The 16,513-nt window shown below is 49.7% G+C and overlaps 1 protein-coding gene across 4 annotated transcripts in view; it reads left to right on the forward strand.

Moving 5' to 3' along the window:
• The window catches only part of prmt3 (protein arginine methyltransferase 3), a 36,731-nt gene extending 21,938 nt beyond the window's left edge, over nucleotides 1-14,793 (forward strand). For 2 of the 4 annotated variants that reach the window (XM_040161288.2, XM_040161281.2), the window contains exons 12-16: nucleotides 2,043-2,230; nucleotides 3,732-3,818; nucleotides 9,008-9,058; nucleotides 9,587-9,674; nucleotides 14,543-14,793. In XM_040161288.2, the coding sequence (XP_040017222.2) occupies nucleotides 2,043-2,230; nucleotides 3,732-3,818; nucleotides 9,008-9,058; nucleotides 9,587-9,674; nucleotides 14,543-14,652 (524 nt within the window). In that variant the 3' untranslated portion in view covers nucleotides 14,653-14,793. The remainder of the gene's footprint in view (nucleotides 1-2,042; nucleotides 2,231-3,731; nucleotides 3,819-9,007; nucleotides 9,059-9,586; nucleotides 9,675-14,542) is intronic. The other 2 variants (XM_078085766.1, XM_040161295.2) reach the window with 1 other exon arrangement.
• The last annotated feature ends 1,720 nt before the right edge of the window (nucleotides 14,794-16,513 follow it).

Below are 16,513 nucleotides of genomic sequence, written 5' to 3' on the forward strand. Positions count from 1 at the left end.
TTTGCTCAGTGAGCCGCAACGCTGCCGTTCTGGTGAACACAATATCTCGGAAATGTTTTAAAGACATTTTTTCAAATTTGGCACAAATATCCACTTGGACTCAAGGGATTGGGTTTGTTTCAAAACAAAACACTTTTATGGCCTAAACCCTAAAGATTAAGTTCTTTTGAAGGGAAAATGGCGGCATTCATGTAATGAGTGGAAAGATTTAGACATTTTGCTGGACTTTTGTAGTATTATGGGATCAAATTATGGATCGATGCCGTTTTGGAAAAACTGCAAAATGTAAAGAGCAACATGAATGAAACAAAAACCTGTAAATTCTAGTCTCATTAGAAGTTATCATGACGCCATGAACAGATGTTACACCTTTCTTGCTCTCCTGTTATACTTCTATTCTTCGATTACACCACCAGTATCAGCAAGTCGAATGTTAAAGTACCTTTGATACATCCTCATGAGTGTATTGTAAACTGTAGTTTAGGCCCAAGGCCTGGGAGTTGGCTAATGTTACTTCACAGTAGGGTTACCAATGGCCACGAGCATCTCTGCTCTGGCCTAATCACCAAGCATATTACCCATACAAAGAAATCTATTCAGATGTGAAAACACGATTAAAAAGGACATTACGGCTCACGTTCAATGCTCATTTGAGACATGGGTAATGTTTATTCAAAAGACAGTTTTGCAGTATGTAATACAAGGAGGGACAATAATCGCTGCCTAGACTCGGTCTTCAAAACTGAAAAATGAAGCTAGAATCGTAGTTCCCCAGTGACACCTTCTAAGAAAAATAGTTTTTGTGAGGCTGCAGGTTCAGTCAGCTAAAAAAAAAAGAATGGTCCGAAGCTTGTTTGTCCAAAATACATCCAGGGCCTTTTCAGCAGCTGTCATTTCTCTAATGTGATGGAGACGCTGTCAGCGGTGAAACCACGTGTCTCACTGCTGCGGCCTCCGGCACGAGCTTCAGACCCTCCAAAGGACTCCAAGTGAATCTACAGAGCCGTTTATGAGCAGATAACAAACTTGGAAGAAGGGGGGGGGCACAACCTGCAACCTCATCACTAAATGTCACTAAATCCAACACAATGGACCTTTCAAGAGTGCTATTATGCTATGTCAGCCCAGTGCTCATGGGACACACTCACACAATCACAGATGGTAATATTTTGTTTTTCCATCTAGTGTATAAAGTATGAAAGTAGGACAAAATGGCCATCAGGCGTGTTTTGTGTTCATGTGATGGATACAGTCATTACAGCAGCCTCATGGAATTGATGCAACGCTCCACACCCCCAAGATGTTAAGGCGTTCTCTCATTAAATATGTTGAATGGTTTTTAAAGCCATTCGATTTGTTGATATTAAGCTCGTCTCGGCACAGAGTAGAAGTTTGGGCGACTAGAAACTGCCCGTGATTAATGATCTTTTCTGTCGTGGAAAACTCACTCCCAAAGGGATCCGCTCGTTGCTGAGCAGGCGGCCTCGCCGTAGTCGAGCCTCCAACAGGCTGCGATACGTTTATTAGGGGTTTCTGTTGGACGTTAAATGCATTTTAAGATTCAGATCATTTAAAAAAAACGTAACAATAGTCATTTGTTTCTAACCACTGGCCGGTAGATGGATCCCAGTTTCAGAACCAGACAACCGTCCCTCCCTAAAGCGGCGCCCTCGCACGGACCACGCCCACTTGTAAAGTTTTGCGACTGCGTCCATCACCTTCTGCTGTTCTGACTCGGCCTCCACTTTCCTCTTTTATCTGGTTCCTCTTGACGAGGCGGTTTAATGGTGAAGCGAAGCCTCGTTAACGAGCTGCTGGCGTAGCAAAGGAAACTGATTAAGCGCTCTGTCGCCGTCGGTGACGTGAGCTGCGCGAAGGTTCCCCGTGTGATCGCAGTGTAGGGAAGGTGGTTTAAGTAACGTGGCAATGCATGGTAATGTTTTCACCATCAGATTTGAAGACCTCGAGGCCGACCTCATGCTTATTGTTTGTCTGTGTTTCCGGTCCCTGACTCCCCCTTCGCTCCTCTCTCCTCCCCGCAGTCTATCCAGACCTGTGCAACATCAGCCTGGCTGCAGTGGGAGACGCACAGAAGCACCAGGAGCACATTGCATTCTGGGATGACGTGTACGGGTTCAACATGGGGTGCATGAAGAAGGCTGTGGTGCCTGAGGCCGTGGTGGAGGTGGTGAGCGATGACACGCTGATCTCTGAGCCTGCAGTCATACAGGTAAACGCGCTCATGCGTCACTCACCGCGACACTCGACCTGCAGTGTGGCGGCTTCGGAGCCGCGTTAGTGATGCGGTGTGTGTTTTCAACGGGAGGTCAAATTAGTAGTGGGACGTCTTTTCGGGGGCCATCTGAATCCGTTGACCCTGTAATGACCCCATGAGGGGTCATAAAGAAATGACTGGAAATTAAAACATTTTAAGTCTGTATCTAATATTTGCTTTTGTTTGTGTGGAAAAACAAAACACTGGACCTTGTTCCATCCTCAGGCATCTGAGAATGGAACAATGATCGAAATGAAACAACCTGATGAAATCTGAAGTAATCGCTCTTCTGTTGAACTGCGTACGAATGGTTGACTGTGCAGAACTGAGCGAAAGGATCCGTCCTGCCTTCAAATGGTGAATTTGCCAGTCGTATGCACGCGTATCACAGCTCGGCATTATGATAAACAAAATCACTTTCTAAATAATTAATGAAATGTTTCTGCCAGATGCTTTTTTTTGGGGGGGGTGAGAGAATCAGAGCAGTTAGCTGTGGAGAGAGGAAAAGATAGGACCCTCAAGAGGTTGTGTGTGTGCGTGTGTGTGTGTGTGTGTGTGTGTGTGTGTGTGTGTGTGTGTGTGTGTGTGTGTGGCACCGGGTGATTGATCTGTCTAATCCTTGTTTAAGTTCCTCTTAAGGAAACTTCATTACTCTCAGCCCCCTGCGGGTAGAGCGGTGTTCACTGACGGGGCAGCGCACCCACAACAGAGATAACGAACACACACCAACACACACACACACACACAGTGCGACCTGCACGGGCACAGATGGCTCGTCTGAATCTTTCTGCGTTGGGGACGCTCTCCCTCTTGTCCCGCGCGTGGTGCGTTTGCTCGCCGGCCGGCCCGCTTGCTAAGTAGCATGTCCTCCGCCCTTCTGTGGGGGTGATGGATGAGGAGGAGCGCTTGATATAATGGAATTTGAATCTTCTAATCGATAGTTTCTCCCCTCCAGTGACAAATAGACAGCCCCACTGCCCAAATTACACGGACTCTCATCTATTGCCTTCCGTTGATACGATCCAATTACATTCCATTAAGGCTGGCTGCTACTCCGTAAAATTGAGAGCCCCTTCGTGGAATTATAAATTCCTACAAAACAGAGGAGTTCTTTTTTCTCTCCTCAGTGAGAACAAATAGGAAGTTGAACTTGAAGATTTTTTAACTTTGCCATATATGACATGTTTAATGCTTATAAAAGTGTGTATGCTTCCACCTGCAGCAAGTTTCATTTGAGTGTTTTGGGATTTATCTTAATGTATATTATTATGATGGGCTTGTATTAAGCTACCTGGAGTTAATGTGTTGCTCTCGAATTGCTGTTATTTTTGATTTGTTGAAATAGGAATAATTAGAAACTATTTTGAAAAATCGCAAACATTTTTCCCGTGGCTGAGATAAAGTTTGTGTTGCATTTATTCATCGTACTGCTGTGATCATTTCTGTCTTCCAACAGACGTTCGACTGTAACAGAGTTTGCTTGTCTGACCTGGAGTTTGCGTCCGAATTCAGCCTGAAGATCACAACCACCACAGAATGCACAGTAAGAAAACTCATTCCGCCTCGTTTTTCAGTCCAATCGCTCAACATTTAAAGATCCAGTGTGGCGGATTCAGTGGCATCGCTGCTCAGACGCCGTGTGAAAGGAACAAGGCGGTACGACCAGCCGGGACATCAGTCAGCCCACGTTGATGGATTATGACCCTGTTTTCCAGAGTGTGTGTCTGTCAGTTTGATATTTAATAGAGTTTCCGATTGAATCAGAGAGGCTAATGTGGCTTTGCAACACATGTCACACAACATAGTGGATGCTCGCAGCCCGTTCGCCCTGTCACTCTCTCAAAAACGCAATCGCGAGCCGCCTGTCTCGAAGGAGCCTCGGACTAGTCGCAGCGTTTCTTAAAAACATGTTTCTGTTGCCTGTAGATTCCCGTCGAAGTGGCCGGGCTCGTCCTTTAATCACAAGGGCGGCAGTTTGATTCCCTAAAGTTGCTCCGCGGGGGGTTTATGGCAGCCCACCTCCCTGAACGCAGAAGTCGAGGGCATTGAATGCTCCTGGAAGAACGGGACACGCGTCACTTTTTCTTTACTGTCCAGCTCATCAAGAGACGTTTAGGTCACGCTTTCACAGCTGAAGGTTAAAACAACATGAAGGCCCTGAATATTATGACTTCATTTCTCCACAATTAGGAATCAGAACATATTGAAACAACATTTTAAAATATACTTTAGGGTTTTCCAAAAATGATTCGACCCTGTTAACCGACAACACCCCCAACGTTTTCCCGCATCCACATCAAAAATCCCACTCGAACGCCATTAAACCAGTGAACACTTCAATTCCCATCACTGTAACTAAGGCCAGTGAATTAACCCACAGACAAAAGTCTTTGTGACCCATTTAAGACCCAAACCTTCGATCTCTTTGACCGACGACAGCGACGCGAAATGGGATCGCGTGTCCTCCAACGCAGCGTCGCGGCTTCGCCAGCGTATTTGGGGAGGTGCTGAGCCGGAGCCCCATCACTCCCCTGCTGTCCCGGGCCGGCTACAGAACCGCCTCCCTCCTGCAGGCCGCGGCGCTCTGCGGCGGGAGGAGTGATCCGTCTGTGGGGGGGGAAACCCCGTTGAGTCGGAGCGGCTTTGTGTTGTGCTGCAGTGTGACTGCACTGTCCGGTTTAATGGATAATCAATAGGTGCTTATTATCTGGGCCCCGCTCGCAGGGTAATGGGATTTGTAAACATCTTCTAGCTTTTTTCCTCTCTCTTCTGCGCTGTAATTGAAAGCATCCATTTTTCTATATCTAGGGTCCAGTCGTGTCGGTGGTCCGGCAGCGAAACAGATGATGGGAGCGCATGCTGCAGATTATTTAATTTGGTTTCATTGGCTTTTAGAAACAGACTAGTCTCCCTGCACTTTCTTGCAATGATTCTGATTGTGCCGAGATGCTGCAGCGTTCCTCCTACACGAGTCTCTGTGGCTCATGTGTAGGATTGATCATTCATTCGTGCTATTGAACTCGTTATAAGTATGGCTTGAATACACTGTAGCCGCTCGCCTGCTGCCCCCCCGCCGTGGTCGCCCCGGGATGCACAGAAGGATCATTGTCCTGCAGGAGTCGGTGCGAGGATCCCATAAAGATGCCGATCTGCAGTCAGTCCTGGCTCAGTAGCAGTTAGGGTTGAGACGTGTGAAGGGTAAACCGCTCCTGGACCAGTGCTCCAGTGGAACCAGTGAGGGAGAGCTGCTGCGCCTCCCGTCCTGTGATGGAGCGCCTGCTTTTGTTCTCCTGTCGACAGTCCATTCATCAGCCCAGCCTGCCTAACCTTGCATTAAATGAACAGCGCAACCCCCGTGCGTCTGCGCCGGTTGCACACCAGAAGAATCCTCTTTTCTTCTTTTGTTATTTTTAATTCCTCCTTTCCTCGCCTCCCTTTAACGTCTCACGTGCACACTGCGACCTGCACACCTCGTGTCCGCCTCTGCAGTCCGTCCACGATGCCTCACACGGGACGAACGTGTACGTGCGGAAATCCTCTCTTTCTATAAGCGTGCCTTATGTTTTGTCCCCAGCGCTCCATGAATTATTTGTTTATTTACCGGTGTTAAAAAGTGATGCTTTATGCTGAAGGTGCTGCAGGACGGAGTAAGTTTCTGACTGCTGATGCAGCTACTCCAGCACTCCAGAGGAGAATGTTCCTGCAATCCATCTCTAACCTGCTTTTCATCTAATTTAAATTGTGTGTGTGTGTGTGTGTGTGTTTGGGGGGGGGGGGGGTTGTTGGCGTGGCCTTCTGAGTGTCGGGGCAGGCACTCGTCAACTTCAAGGACAATTTTTAGCACATTATGGGGGGCATGTTAATGGAAATACTCTCAGCAGAACAGACATTCCGACTCGGTCGACTATCGACAAATGTTCTACATGCTGATTTATGACGACATCCTTGAAGCTGAAGGAGAAATGCGCTTAAAAGAGGGATTGGAAATATATTTAAATGGCGGTGTTTTTTTTTTTTTTTTTGCTTGAAAGGTGCTATACATCCTACCCTACTGTGTGCTGTTAAATTGCATTGTGGGTAATGTGGATGCCAGATTTCCGGTGAACATGCGCGTTGTTGTGATGCCACAGATTGTGTTTCCCCAAATCTCACAGAAAAAGCTTTTATGACCATTTGTCGGCAAATGAGCAGCGATATTAAATCCCGAATCCACGCGTCCCACCGTCTCGTCTCTCGCCGCTTCAGTCCAGTCGTTTTGTGTGTTCCAACGGCGAGGAGCGCTGACTGGAGGTGAACCGCAGCCGCGTCCGATTTGTGCTCCACCTCAGCGGAGTGGCAGCAGGCTGAGGGGGGGGCGGTTCTGGGGGGGGTTCTGGGGGGGATCCACAACAACGCGCCTGTGAGGAGGTGGTCGTGCTTGAAGCCTCCACGCCTGGATAAACCCCATCAAAAGCGCATTAGCCCTCTCTTCTCTCCCTCCCCCTCCCTCCTTACCCTCCCCTTAACCCCCCCTGCCCCCCCCCCCCATGTCGTATAATAGTATCTGGCCGGGCCACGCAGCTCGCTGACACACTGCCTGGGCGAAAGGGGAGCGATGATGAATTGCTCCCTGTTGGTGTTATCCATGATGATAATTATTAATTTTCTCCCCCCCTCCCTCCCTTCTCCTCCCCCCGCCCCACGCTCTTCCCAGAGAATGGGGGGCCGGCGTTACTGCGCCTCCTCCGTGGGCCGTCAGGAAGCCCACCGCCATCACTTATCCCAGACGCAGCCGGGGCCCGAGGCGCCACGCTGATGAAAATGAAAAGGGCTTGTGTGTGTGTGTGTGTGTGTGTGTGTGTGTGTGTGTGTGTGTGTGTGTGTGTGTGTGTGTGTGTGTGTGTGTGTGTTCTATGTTTTAACTTCCTTGCACTCTTATTTGTCTTTCTTTCCACTTCCCTTCCTTCCATTTAATGCTGGCAGGGAGAGGCTGTAATCAGTCAGGGGATTTAAAAAAAATTAATGGAACATGCATTTTCAATCCAGGGGTTTTGGTTTTAAGTCTAATTACTTTGTGTAATCTGAAACAAATACGAGTCGTGACCGAGACCGAGAGTGTTACTCCTCAAATCGATCTGAAATGCGCACGTTCACTTCATTAGAAGTATTTGCACGCTACCTGATTAGCACGTTAGCCTTAACCAGGTGGTGGAACGCGTGGTAGCAACTGGTGTCTCAAACACGAGGCAGTTGAATTAGTTTTTTACCATCAAATGTCATTATAATGGAGCAAAGAGGCGCCGAGATGCTACTGTTTTGGGGGGGGGGGTGTTTCGCTGGGTGGCCTAGATTCAAATGAGCCCGTTGGCTGCCGCGTGAAAGTTGCACGACGGGGGGGGAGTGACAATCAATCTCGCTTACGAGCCGCTGTCATCGGCGAGGCGCGTTGCGGACGATCTCGGCCTCGGCGGCTCGGAGAGGTGAATCCGCGCCGCCTTGACGAGTAATCACGGCTAATTCCCCAATTAGCTCGGCAGCGGGCGTCTCTCCGTGGCATTCATTAAAAGCCATAATTGCGTCGGGTCGACATGCTCTTTTATCCACTTTGGCTTCTTTTCTGGCGGTTCAGTTGTGAGCGCAGGACTTTTACAGATGCAGCGACCGGATGCTAAACCACACCTGTAATCCTCCCGCCGCGTCACATTGTATTACTGCTCCTACCCTCCTTTTCTCTTCCCCATGTCTGCTTTCCTCCCCCCCCCCCCTCCCCCCCATCCCCCCTCTCTTCCATTGATTCGGCTCCTCTTTGTCTCAGAGCGCCGGCCTCCAAGTTGTCAGCTGCGTCAGGATTAAAAGCTATTAGTTCTGCATCATTGCCACTACAAGTGCGCTCCTGAGATTGATAGAGTGCCTCTCTCTTCCTCCAGTGGGGGGAGAGATGGGAGGAAAACAAGCCTTGGGGGGGGGGCGGCGGTCACCTACAGGGGAGCTTGTGGGCTCTCCCTCCACTTTGTTGTCTATGTGTGAATTGGTTTTCACTCGGTTGTGTTTACAGCTCTGTAGATCCACTCCAGCAGAGAGAAAACCCCCAATATGAAAGAAAAGAACCTGCTTCGCTTTCTCCGTAACAAAAGGAGCGTAGCTTTGTCCGCCGCGTCGCTTCCTTTCCCCGAGTGGGCATTATTCAGATGAAAAGACCCGTCTGTTAATTTCGGACCAAAAAAACACACATCAGGGTTTATTTTCCTGTACCCATTGCTCCTCTGTCAGTCACCGAAATAGCCACGGCCGCTAATTTCAAGTAACATGCTTTAATGTTTTTATTGTCAGCAAAATCGGCCCGCGGCCGGCGGCGGCAGCGTTGTAATTTATTGCTTTTGTCGATGACAAGTCTCCCAGATGAGGTGGAGTAGGATTTGAGAGGAAGGCGGGTCGAAGGGTGCAGTTCTCCACTCACACTCACACACACACACACACACACACACACACACACTCAATGACGTGCACGGCCAGCAAACTAATGGAAAGGTCTCGCCTCGAAGGCGGATAAGTACAGTAAAGATAACTGTGAATATTTGAACAGTGAAACGTGTTCCGCGTGTGGTTTTCCCGCCTTGTTCCAAAGCTCATTCATTATTTTGCTCATTAAAACCCGCCTGCGTCCTGCCTCCTCCCTCTCGCAGCGTAGTCAAACACATTCGGGGGCTTTATCGTTCTGTCACATTCTAACACGCCCCTCATATTTCATTGCAGGCAATTGTCGGCTACTTTGACATTTTCTTTGAAAAAGGCTGCGGCAACAAGGTAAGCGGCGGCGGCCAGGCCATTTAACGGAAACTCAATTATGTTCACGCCTTAGCGCGTCCCTCCTCCCCCCCGAGGCGTCCCAGCCGACTGCTGACGCAAGCACTTCCCCGGCGGAGCCGGCCGGTCGGAACAGCTGACGCCGAGCTCCGTGAGCAGCACAGAGACGCCTTTTGATCGCGCGTGAGCCTCACGCTGCTCGCTGCGGAGGCTCCGCTAGATGTTCACCCCCGCTGGCAGCGAGGCAGCACAATCTGTTTGTTTCATGGGTACCGAATAGGTTACTTTTAATAAAAAGTATAAAGCTGAGTGGATTGACCCAAACAGAAAGTATGAAATTAAAATTGATTTGATTCCAAACAAGGCCGTGGTGTTTTTTGACCTGTTTACATTCTCTTCATTTATTTGATTAAGTAAAAAATGTTTTCAATGGTAGGAAATTGGTTTGAGCTGATATTTTAAAAAGAGTTCTGTGCTGTAAGGAGAGTTTGTGATTTGTGTCTTTTTCCCCCCGTATTGTGGCACCAGGTGATGTTCTCCACGGGTCCTCAGGTGACGAAGACGCACTGGAAGCAGACCGTGTTCCTCCTGGAGAAACCCGTGTCCGTGCGAGCAGGTCAGTGACGCGCTCTGTTTTTTACGTGCACATGGAGATCTCACATCTCACGTGCATCCCCTCCCCCCCCGAGGCCAAGAAGAGGTCGCACGCGCGGTTAAGTTCCATTTGCCGTTTGCGCCGTATGGGTCTATTTTCCCTTCACGGTGTCGTCATTTGCCCGCCTGGCGGCGCGTCACCGCGGCAGGTGATCCGTCTGCGGTGGCGAGACGCAGTCGGGCTGGTTGACACCAAGTTATCTGTCAGCCAGCGAGACAGCGAGCGATCGGAGCGAATCACATTCAGCCATCAGACGGCATGTAAAAACTTCATCTGATAGCCAGGCCTCTGAATCCCGCCGTCTGACCGCCGTCGGCAGATTCAGGCGTTTTTGAGTTCTCCAGCAAACGTGACCGAGCGTCTGTCGCCAAACGAAACGCGATCTATCATTTCTCTTGTTGGTCTGTAGTGAAAGTGTCAACCGGAACAAGGAAGTGGAAACTTTACTGCAACGTTCAGACGGAAAATCCTTCTCACCTCTAGAAGGAAGAAGTGCGTTGAAAAGGAAACACTTGTGTGGCCGACAGGACGAGTGATTTGGATCAGAAAGGGTTGAAGATCAGTTACGGGTCACAACTCTATTGTTACTGGTGCTGTTGGAAGGGAAGAAGTGTGTAAATCGCTTCTTTCTGTTACCAACGGTGTTTGTGTGTTGTGGGAAACACTCAGCGTGGTTACATGGAGTCGAATAACTGGCTTAGTCGAACTGAAATGGAATGATCCGTTTCGTGTGAACACCCGACGCCGTCTTCTCTCCGTTATCAAATCAGCCAATAGCGCCATTCGCATTCGCTGTGCTCCTATTAACACCATGGACAGATAGTAGAGGGATGTAGCTTCACCTTTCTCTCCGTTCGCCATCTTTCACCTAATGTTGTTGTTGGTAGTGGTGAAGAGGTCAAGCGGAAATGGCTGTATCACAACTAGTTGTAATGAAAACAGCGCCACCTATCGTATCGGATACGACGTGCTTTCGGCCAATGATTCCATTTATTCACTGCCATTTATATTGGGATAATGGCACCTCCCCCCGAAAGACAGCATAGTCCGACTAAGCAAAGATTCGAATTATGCCATCATGTAAACACAGTGTGTGTACCCTCGCCGTTCGCTCCGCCCGCTGGCGCCTGTTATCATCACGGGAATCGCAGATGTGTCGGCCGATGTGCCGCCGGCCGCCTCTTGGACGGAACGGGCTTGTGATAAATGACCCGCGGAGGGACTGAGGCGCTTGACGTCGCGGCGGGCCGGGACGATGAGAGCGTCGACGGCTCCGATGCCGCTCAAACGCCGTCCCTGGCTCGCCACTAAACTTTCCTTTGGCTCCCGCTCGGTTCTGTTTGTTAACTGTGTGCCTCGTATTACGGTCGGCAGAGCGACTTGGGCTCTTTGGGTTATTTGTGAGCATCGTGAGAAATCCTTTACACACAGAATACTGCCGGTGTCTGTATCTATACGTGACCCGCTCCGAGGAGGAGGAGGAGGACGAGTTCATGCGACGAACAGGAGGAAGGAGTGAGCGGCGCGTTATTGATGCGCTCGCTCCACCCCGGCACCCCGACGGTTCGCCGGCCTCCTCCAGGGGCCGTAAACCAGAAATTGAGTTTTTAACAGCATTCCGACTCCCTTCTAGACTCCTATGGTGTACTTTATAACACACACACACACACACACACACACACACACACACACACAATGTTCCTCCGCTCTCTCAAGTTCACAAGAGCACTTGAATGCTTCTGCACCAAAACTTCCCTCTGTAAGAGAAAACTTTCAAAGGTCACCTTGAAGATCCTCAAACTCTTTTCTCTCACGCAGACACACACACACACACACGCACACACACGCTCCTCCTGGTTGTCGACGGAGCAGCACATTTAGCTGCGATCGGCCGCGGTGACGGTCGGCCGCGAGAGTCCGGCGGCTTGCTGTAATCGCGGCGGCGTCCGCGGCGATCCATCACGGCGAGCGGGCCCGACTCCTCGCCGACGCGTTTGCACGAGTGCAGCAGTAATTAACTCGGAGGCTCGTGTGAGGAGAGAGGAGGCGCGCGGCAGCCCGCAACCAAACATCCCTGCGAAATCCTGGCGGCTGGCAGCGTAATAAATTAAACATTGCATCATTCGTCATGCGCCGGTGTGTTTGTGTAGCTCGAGTATTGAAGAGGAGGGTCCCTTGTCCTCTTTTTTTTTTTTTTTTTCTCTCAGATTTAATGTACCCGGAGAAAGGAGGTCATTTTGTTTCAATTTGCACGAAAAGTCCCGTGATCCTGGCGGTGAGGCTGTGGCCTGGTTAACTGCGCTGTGGGCGTGTGTGTCGCTTTGTGAGTCGCCTCCTCTGTCCCAGCGGCGCTGGAGCTGTTCTAAATCTCCTCTGACCCCCCCCAAACCCGCCCTCACCTGTCCGGCCTGCAGCAGCAGGCGGATGAAGGTTGACTGGAAGAAGAGGAGGATGTCACGCTGAAACGAGGCCGTGAGCTTCGCTGCGGCGTCGAGGCGGAGCTTGAAGCGGAACTCGTCCGGGTGCTTTTGTGCATTAAACACTGCAGTATGTTTCTGTGACGACCAGAGTCTTAGTACCAAAGTGCTGCAGCTCTGGTCACGCTTCCCCTCACCGGCGCGCTGACGCGAGCCCCGTGTTTCCTGCGTGATTTCGCGGCTGTTTCTGCAGGCCGCCTCCCGCTTAATGGCACTGGCATGTTGATGTACGACATCGGGGCCAAAAGCGTGGCTCATTTCCACACATGGTTAACTCTTTCTCCCAGCCTCTGAGGGGCCAGCTCACTGAAGCCTCCTGCTTGGGGAGTTTGAAACGTTAATGTGAAACATGGTGGGGGGCGGCGGGGGGGGTTGGGCAGTCGGACAGTTTCCTCTGAAGTTACTTTACGGGTGAACAGCACCTTTTTATTTTTAAAGGTCGCCAAAAGTCGAGTAATTATTTCTTTAACCTTTTTCGGCCCAGTTTGACTTCAGCTGTCCACTGACCCGCGCCCCTCCCCCCCGCTATTTATTTCTCCAAAGCCGATCGGAACATCGAGCAATTTCTGGAGGGGGGCCTTAAAGAGACAACCGCTAAAGTGGGGCATTCATACATAGGATGAATACATATGTATGCAGGTATTGTCGGTTTTTCTCTTCTAGTTGAAACCTAAAGAACCGATATGTAAATGGTGTGAGGCCACAATACGTTTAACTTTTCACTTTTCACATTATTTTATGTTGTCCGACTGCTTTTAGCATTTTAACAAGCAGCACTTTTGTAGTATTCAGTATTCACAGCATTATTACATATATTTAGACCGCTGGCTTTTCTTGCCGGCATCATCCCCGCTGCCTCTGGGTCCCTGCTGTCTCTGGGTCCCTGCTGCCTTTGGGTCCCCGCTGTCTATGGGTCCCCGCTGCCTCTGGGTCCCCGCTGCCTGTGGGTCCCCGCTGTCTATGGGTCCCCGCTGCCTCTGGGTCCCCGCTGCCTGTGGGTCCCCGCTGTCTCTGGGTCCCCGCTGCCTGTGGGTCCCCGCTGTCTCTGGGTCCCCGCTGCCTTTGGGTCCCCGCTGCCTGTGGGTCCCCGCTGCCTTTGGGTCCCCGCTGTCTGTGGGTCCCCGCTGTCTGTGGGTCCCCGCTGCCTTTGGGTCCTCGCTGTCTGTGGGTCCCTGCTGTCTGTGGGTCCCTGCTGCCTTTGGGTCCTCGCTGTCTGTGGGTCCCCGCTGTCTGTGGGTCCCTGCTGTCTGTGGGTCTCCGCTGTCTGTGGGTCCCTCTTAACTGCCAAAGTAAACTAAAGATTGACAGTTTTGTAAACGCAGCACCGCCCCCCCCCCCCCCCCTCCTCTGCAGTGGAGTGGCAGACCCGGAGAGCGGCGCCAGGCGCACACACTCGGGTGGCAGCGGCGTTGCCACGGTAACGAGTGAGACGTGACCGCAGCGATGGCGAACGCTTCGATGAGGAGAGCGCCGCAGTCAGCATTTCCTCTCCTCCGCGTCCTCCTCTAACCTCCGGCGGATGGGTGGGGGTCGGGGTGGGGGTGGGTGGGGGGGCGGGTAGTTGAGAGGATGCTTGTTTGACATGTGAGTAAACATTAATTTACCTCCTGCAGTCAAACGTGAAATGAATCAGTGTGATTATGCGTCATAATCACCGGCGTCCCTTTTTCCCGGCCTCGTGTTTTGCAGCCGTCGTACTGTAGATGCACTTCCACCTCGCTGCCTTCTGGAGATTTCGGCACTTCTGCACGCACCCCCCGCCGCCCCTCCTCCTCCTACTCCCATCTTGCTTATTAACATACATTAAACCACGTTGCCTTTTCACACTTCATCATTTCTATCTCGGCTCATACTGCAGAGGCCTGAGCTCAGCAGCACTGTACTGCCGCAGGGCGCCAGGAGGAGATATCCATTTCCACAAGTACACGTTTTCCCAGAAGAGAAGAAGAGATTGGATTTCATAATTATATTAGTGACTTTGTTACTTTTAAGGGTCATATTCCTTCATTCACTTGAACGGACCAAACGTGTTTTCATCCCCATTGAAAGCCGGTAAAGAAAACGACAGCATGTTGAATTCTGTTGGTGGTCTTATGAGGTAAACGAACAACGCGGCGCTCTCTGATGACCTTTGTCGGCGAGCCACTCCACTCTTCACGTGTTCTTTGTGTCTGAACGTTCTGGAGAAACCTCGGTGTGAGAATGAACTCTCGCGTGAAGTGAGCAGGTAGACGCACGGATCATTTCACCCAAAACCCGCTGCAGTTGTTCACGTCCTCACACCGTCACGTTTTCCTTTCTCCAAACCGTCAACAAACTGCGTACTGATGCTAGTTTTTGTCTTTCATCCAGGGGAGGAGCTCCGAGGGAAGATCATCGTGCGTAAAAACAAGAAGGACCCTCGCTCACTGTGGGTCACCTTTGACCTCGGCGACAGGAAGCAGACCTACAGCCTGCAATAACGCCCGCTGTGGCAAAACACCCAGCAAAGACAGCCCACTTTTTATTGACCCGTCGTGTGTTCTCCTACAGGATTTTGATGTTTGTAATGTTAAGATTTGTTTTTGGTGCCTTGTAATAATAAAAAAAGACATAACGTGAAATATTTTCCCCTTGTGAGTGAGTTTACTTCGGCATAATTGAACATGATTAAACTTGAAAATGATTCTTTATATATGTCTGTTACATGTATGAATTACATGAATGCACTCAGGTCAGTTGTATTGATAAAGCCCAATGTCCCAAATAGCTTCTTTGCCCGTAAGATGTCTGAAAATCCCAAACTTTTAAATCCAGTTTTAACCTTAAATGTCTTTAGTCCTTAAAATCATAAAACATCTCACATTTCGGTCGGTGAGACGGCGTTCATCGCGCACCATTACGCTCATGCGTCCCCCCGACTGATCAAAATGTCCAACAAAAGGAAAAAGTACTTTGAGGATCTGGCCGCCCGCTCTCCTTTTTGGAAGGATTGTGTGCTTATGCCAAGTATTTCTCTTAATGTCCCTGCACATCCTCGTCCTTATTGTCCTCCTTTGAGCCACGTGAGATCTCACATCGTCATCCGTCTTCCGTGAGTTTACTGGGACAATGTGAGATGAATTTTAAGCTTTAAAAAGGCTGACTGAAGCCTATTTACACGCTTCATTAAGCAGCTCTGGTTACAATTAAAGTTTTCTTGTCTGAGATGATGAAAGAGTGGTCTGTGAGGAGGAGGAGGAGGAGGAGGAGACTGAGGGGCTGTCTTATTGGTGATCTGACAGTCGCCTCCTCTGATGTATTTCTACAGCCTCTGTGTCCTCTTTGCTTTTATATTAATCCAGTCTGCTCTGACCACAAAAATAGGGTGTTCGCTCACACGAAACGAATAGAAAATGTTTTTAAAAAGCGGCGTTTGTTCAGAATGCAAATGTTATTTGTGTTCACTTCATCGGTTTCCTGAGGCACTTAGCAAAGAAACTGATTTTAAAGTTCTGTCTGTTTTCATGAACAGACACTTTGTACATGCAACATTTAAACAGTGCGCTTCTTTGGTGTAACATTTACAGGCTTGACTTGCAGCCTGTAAAATCATTTTTTTAAACGTTCGGTTTAAAACGAAAAATGAGTTTAAAGTGTACGTGATGATGGTGATGATGAGCCGTGGGGCCCCTGGGTGACCCCCTCGCGCTGAATCGTTGCTTTCCAGGCGCTTCGGATGGATGCAGCTCCTTATCAATCAGGCCACAGTGGGAGTGATCAATTAATTACGCGAGCTCGTGTAAATAACGAGCACGAGGGGGAGAAAAAAAACCCCTCCGCTTTATTTCAGCTCCCTGATCGGGGATTACTCTCCTAAAAAGAGAGAATTATTAAAAATGGGGGAGCTAAAAATGAAAGCCGAGTCTTTGTAAAAATGTTAAATCTTTCGTTTCAGACATTCTGCAGCAGAGAGCCACGTGGGCTTTGTTTTACTGCACGTGTGTAAAGCTCTGAAAACCCATCTTTCTTCTTGCAATGAAAAGCTGGGTGTGCGTGCGTGCGTGCGTGCGTTCACGGTGTCTGGTAGACATGCAGAAATCAATTACGATTATTCTCTGTTGACAATGCAATTACAGCCGAGGCGGCGGGAAACGTTCCCGCTGCAGCCTCTTCTTTCTCTGGGGATCGAACGACGGGCCCGAGTCCCGGTGTGAGCGCAGCCGGTCCGGCACGGAGGCTGCTTCAAAGCCCGGTTGGCTTCACAACAATTTCATTTGAGTTGTGTGTTAGTTTATTAAAATGCAGAACCATTGGTTTTGACTATTTTTTTTATAGTTTCAGTGTTTAATGGGAGGCAAGTAT

The sequence above is a fragment of the Gasterosteus aculeatus genome, chromosome 12, assembly GCF_964276395.1.
Source record: "Gasterosteus aculeatus chromosome 12, fGasAcu3.hap1.1, whole genome shotgun sequence".
In the NCBI taxonomy this organism is placed as follows: Eukaryota; Metazoa; Chordata; class Actinopteri; order Perciformes; family Gasterosteidae; genus Gasterosteus; species Gasterosteus aculeatus.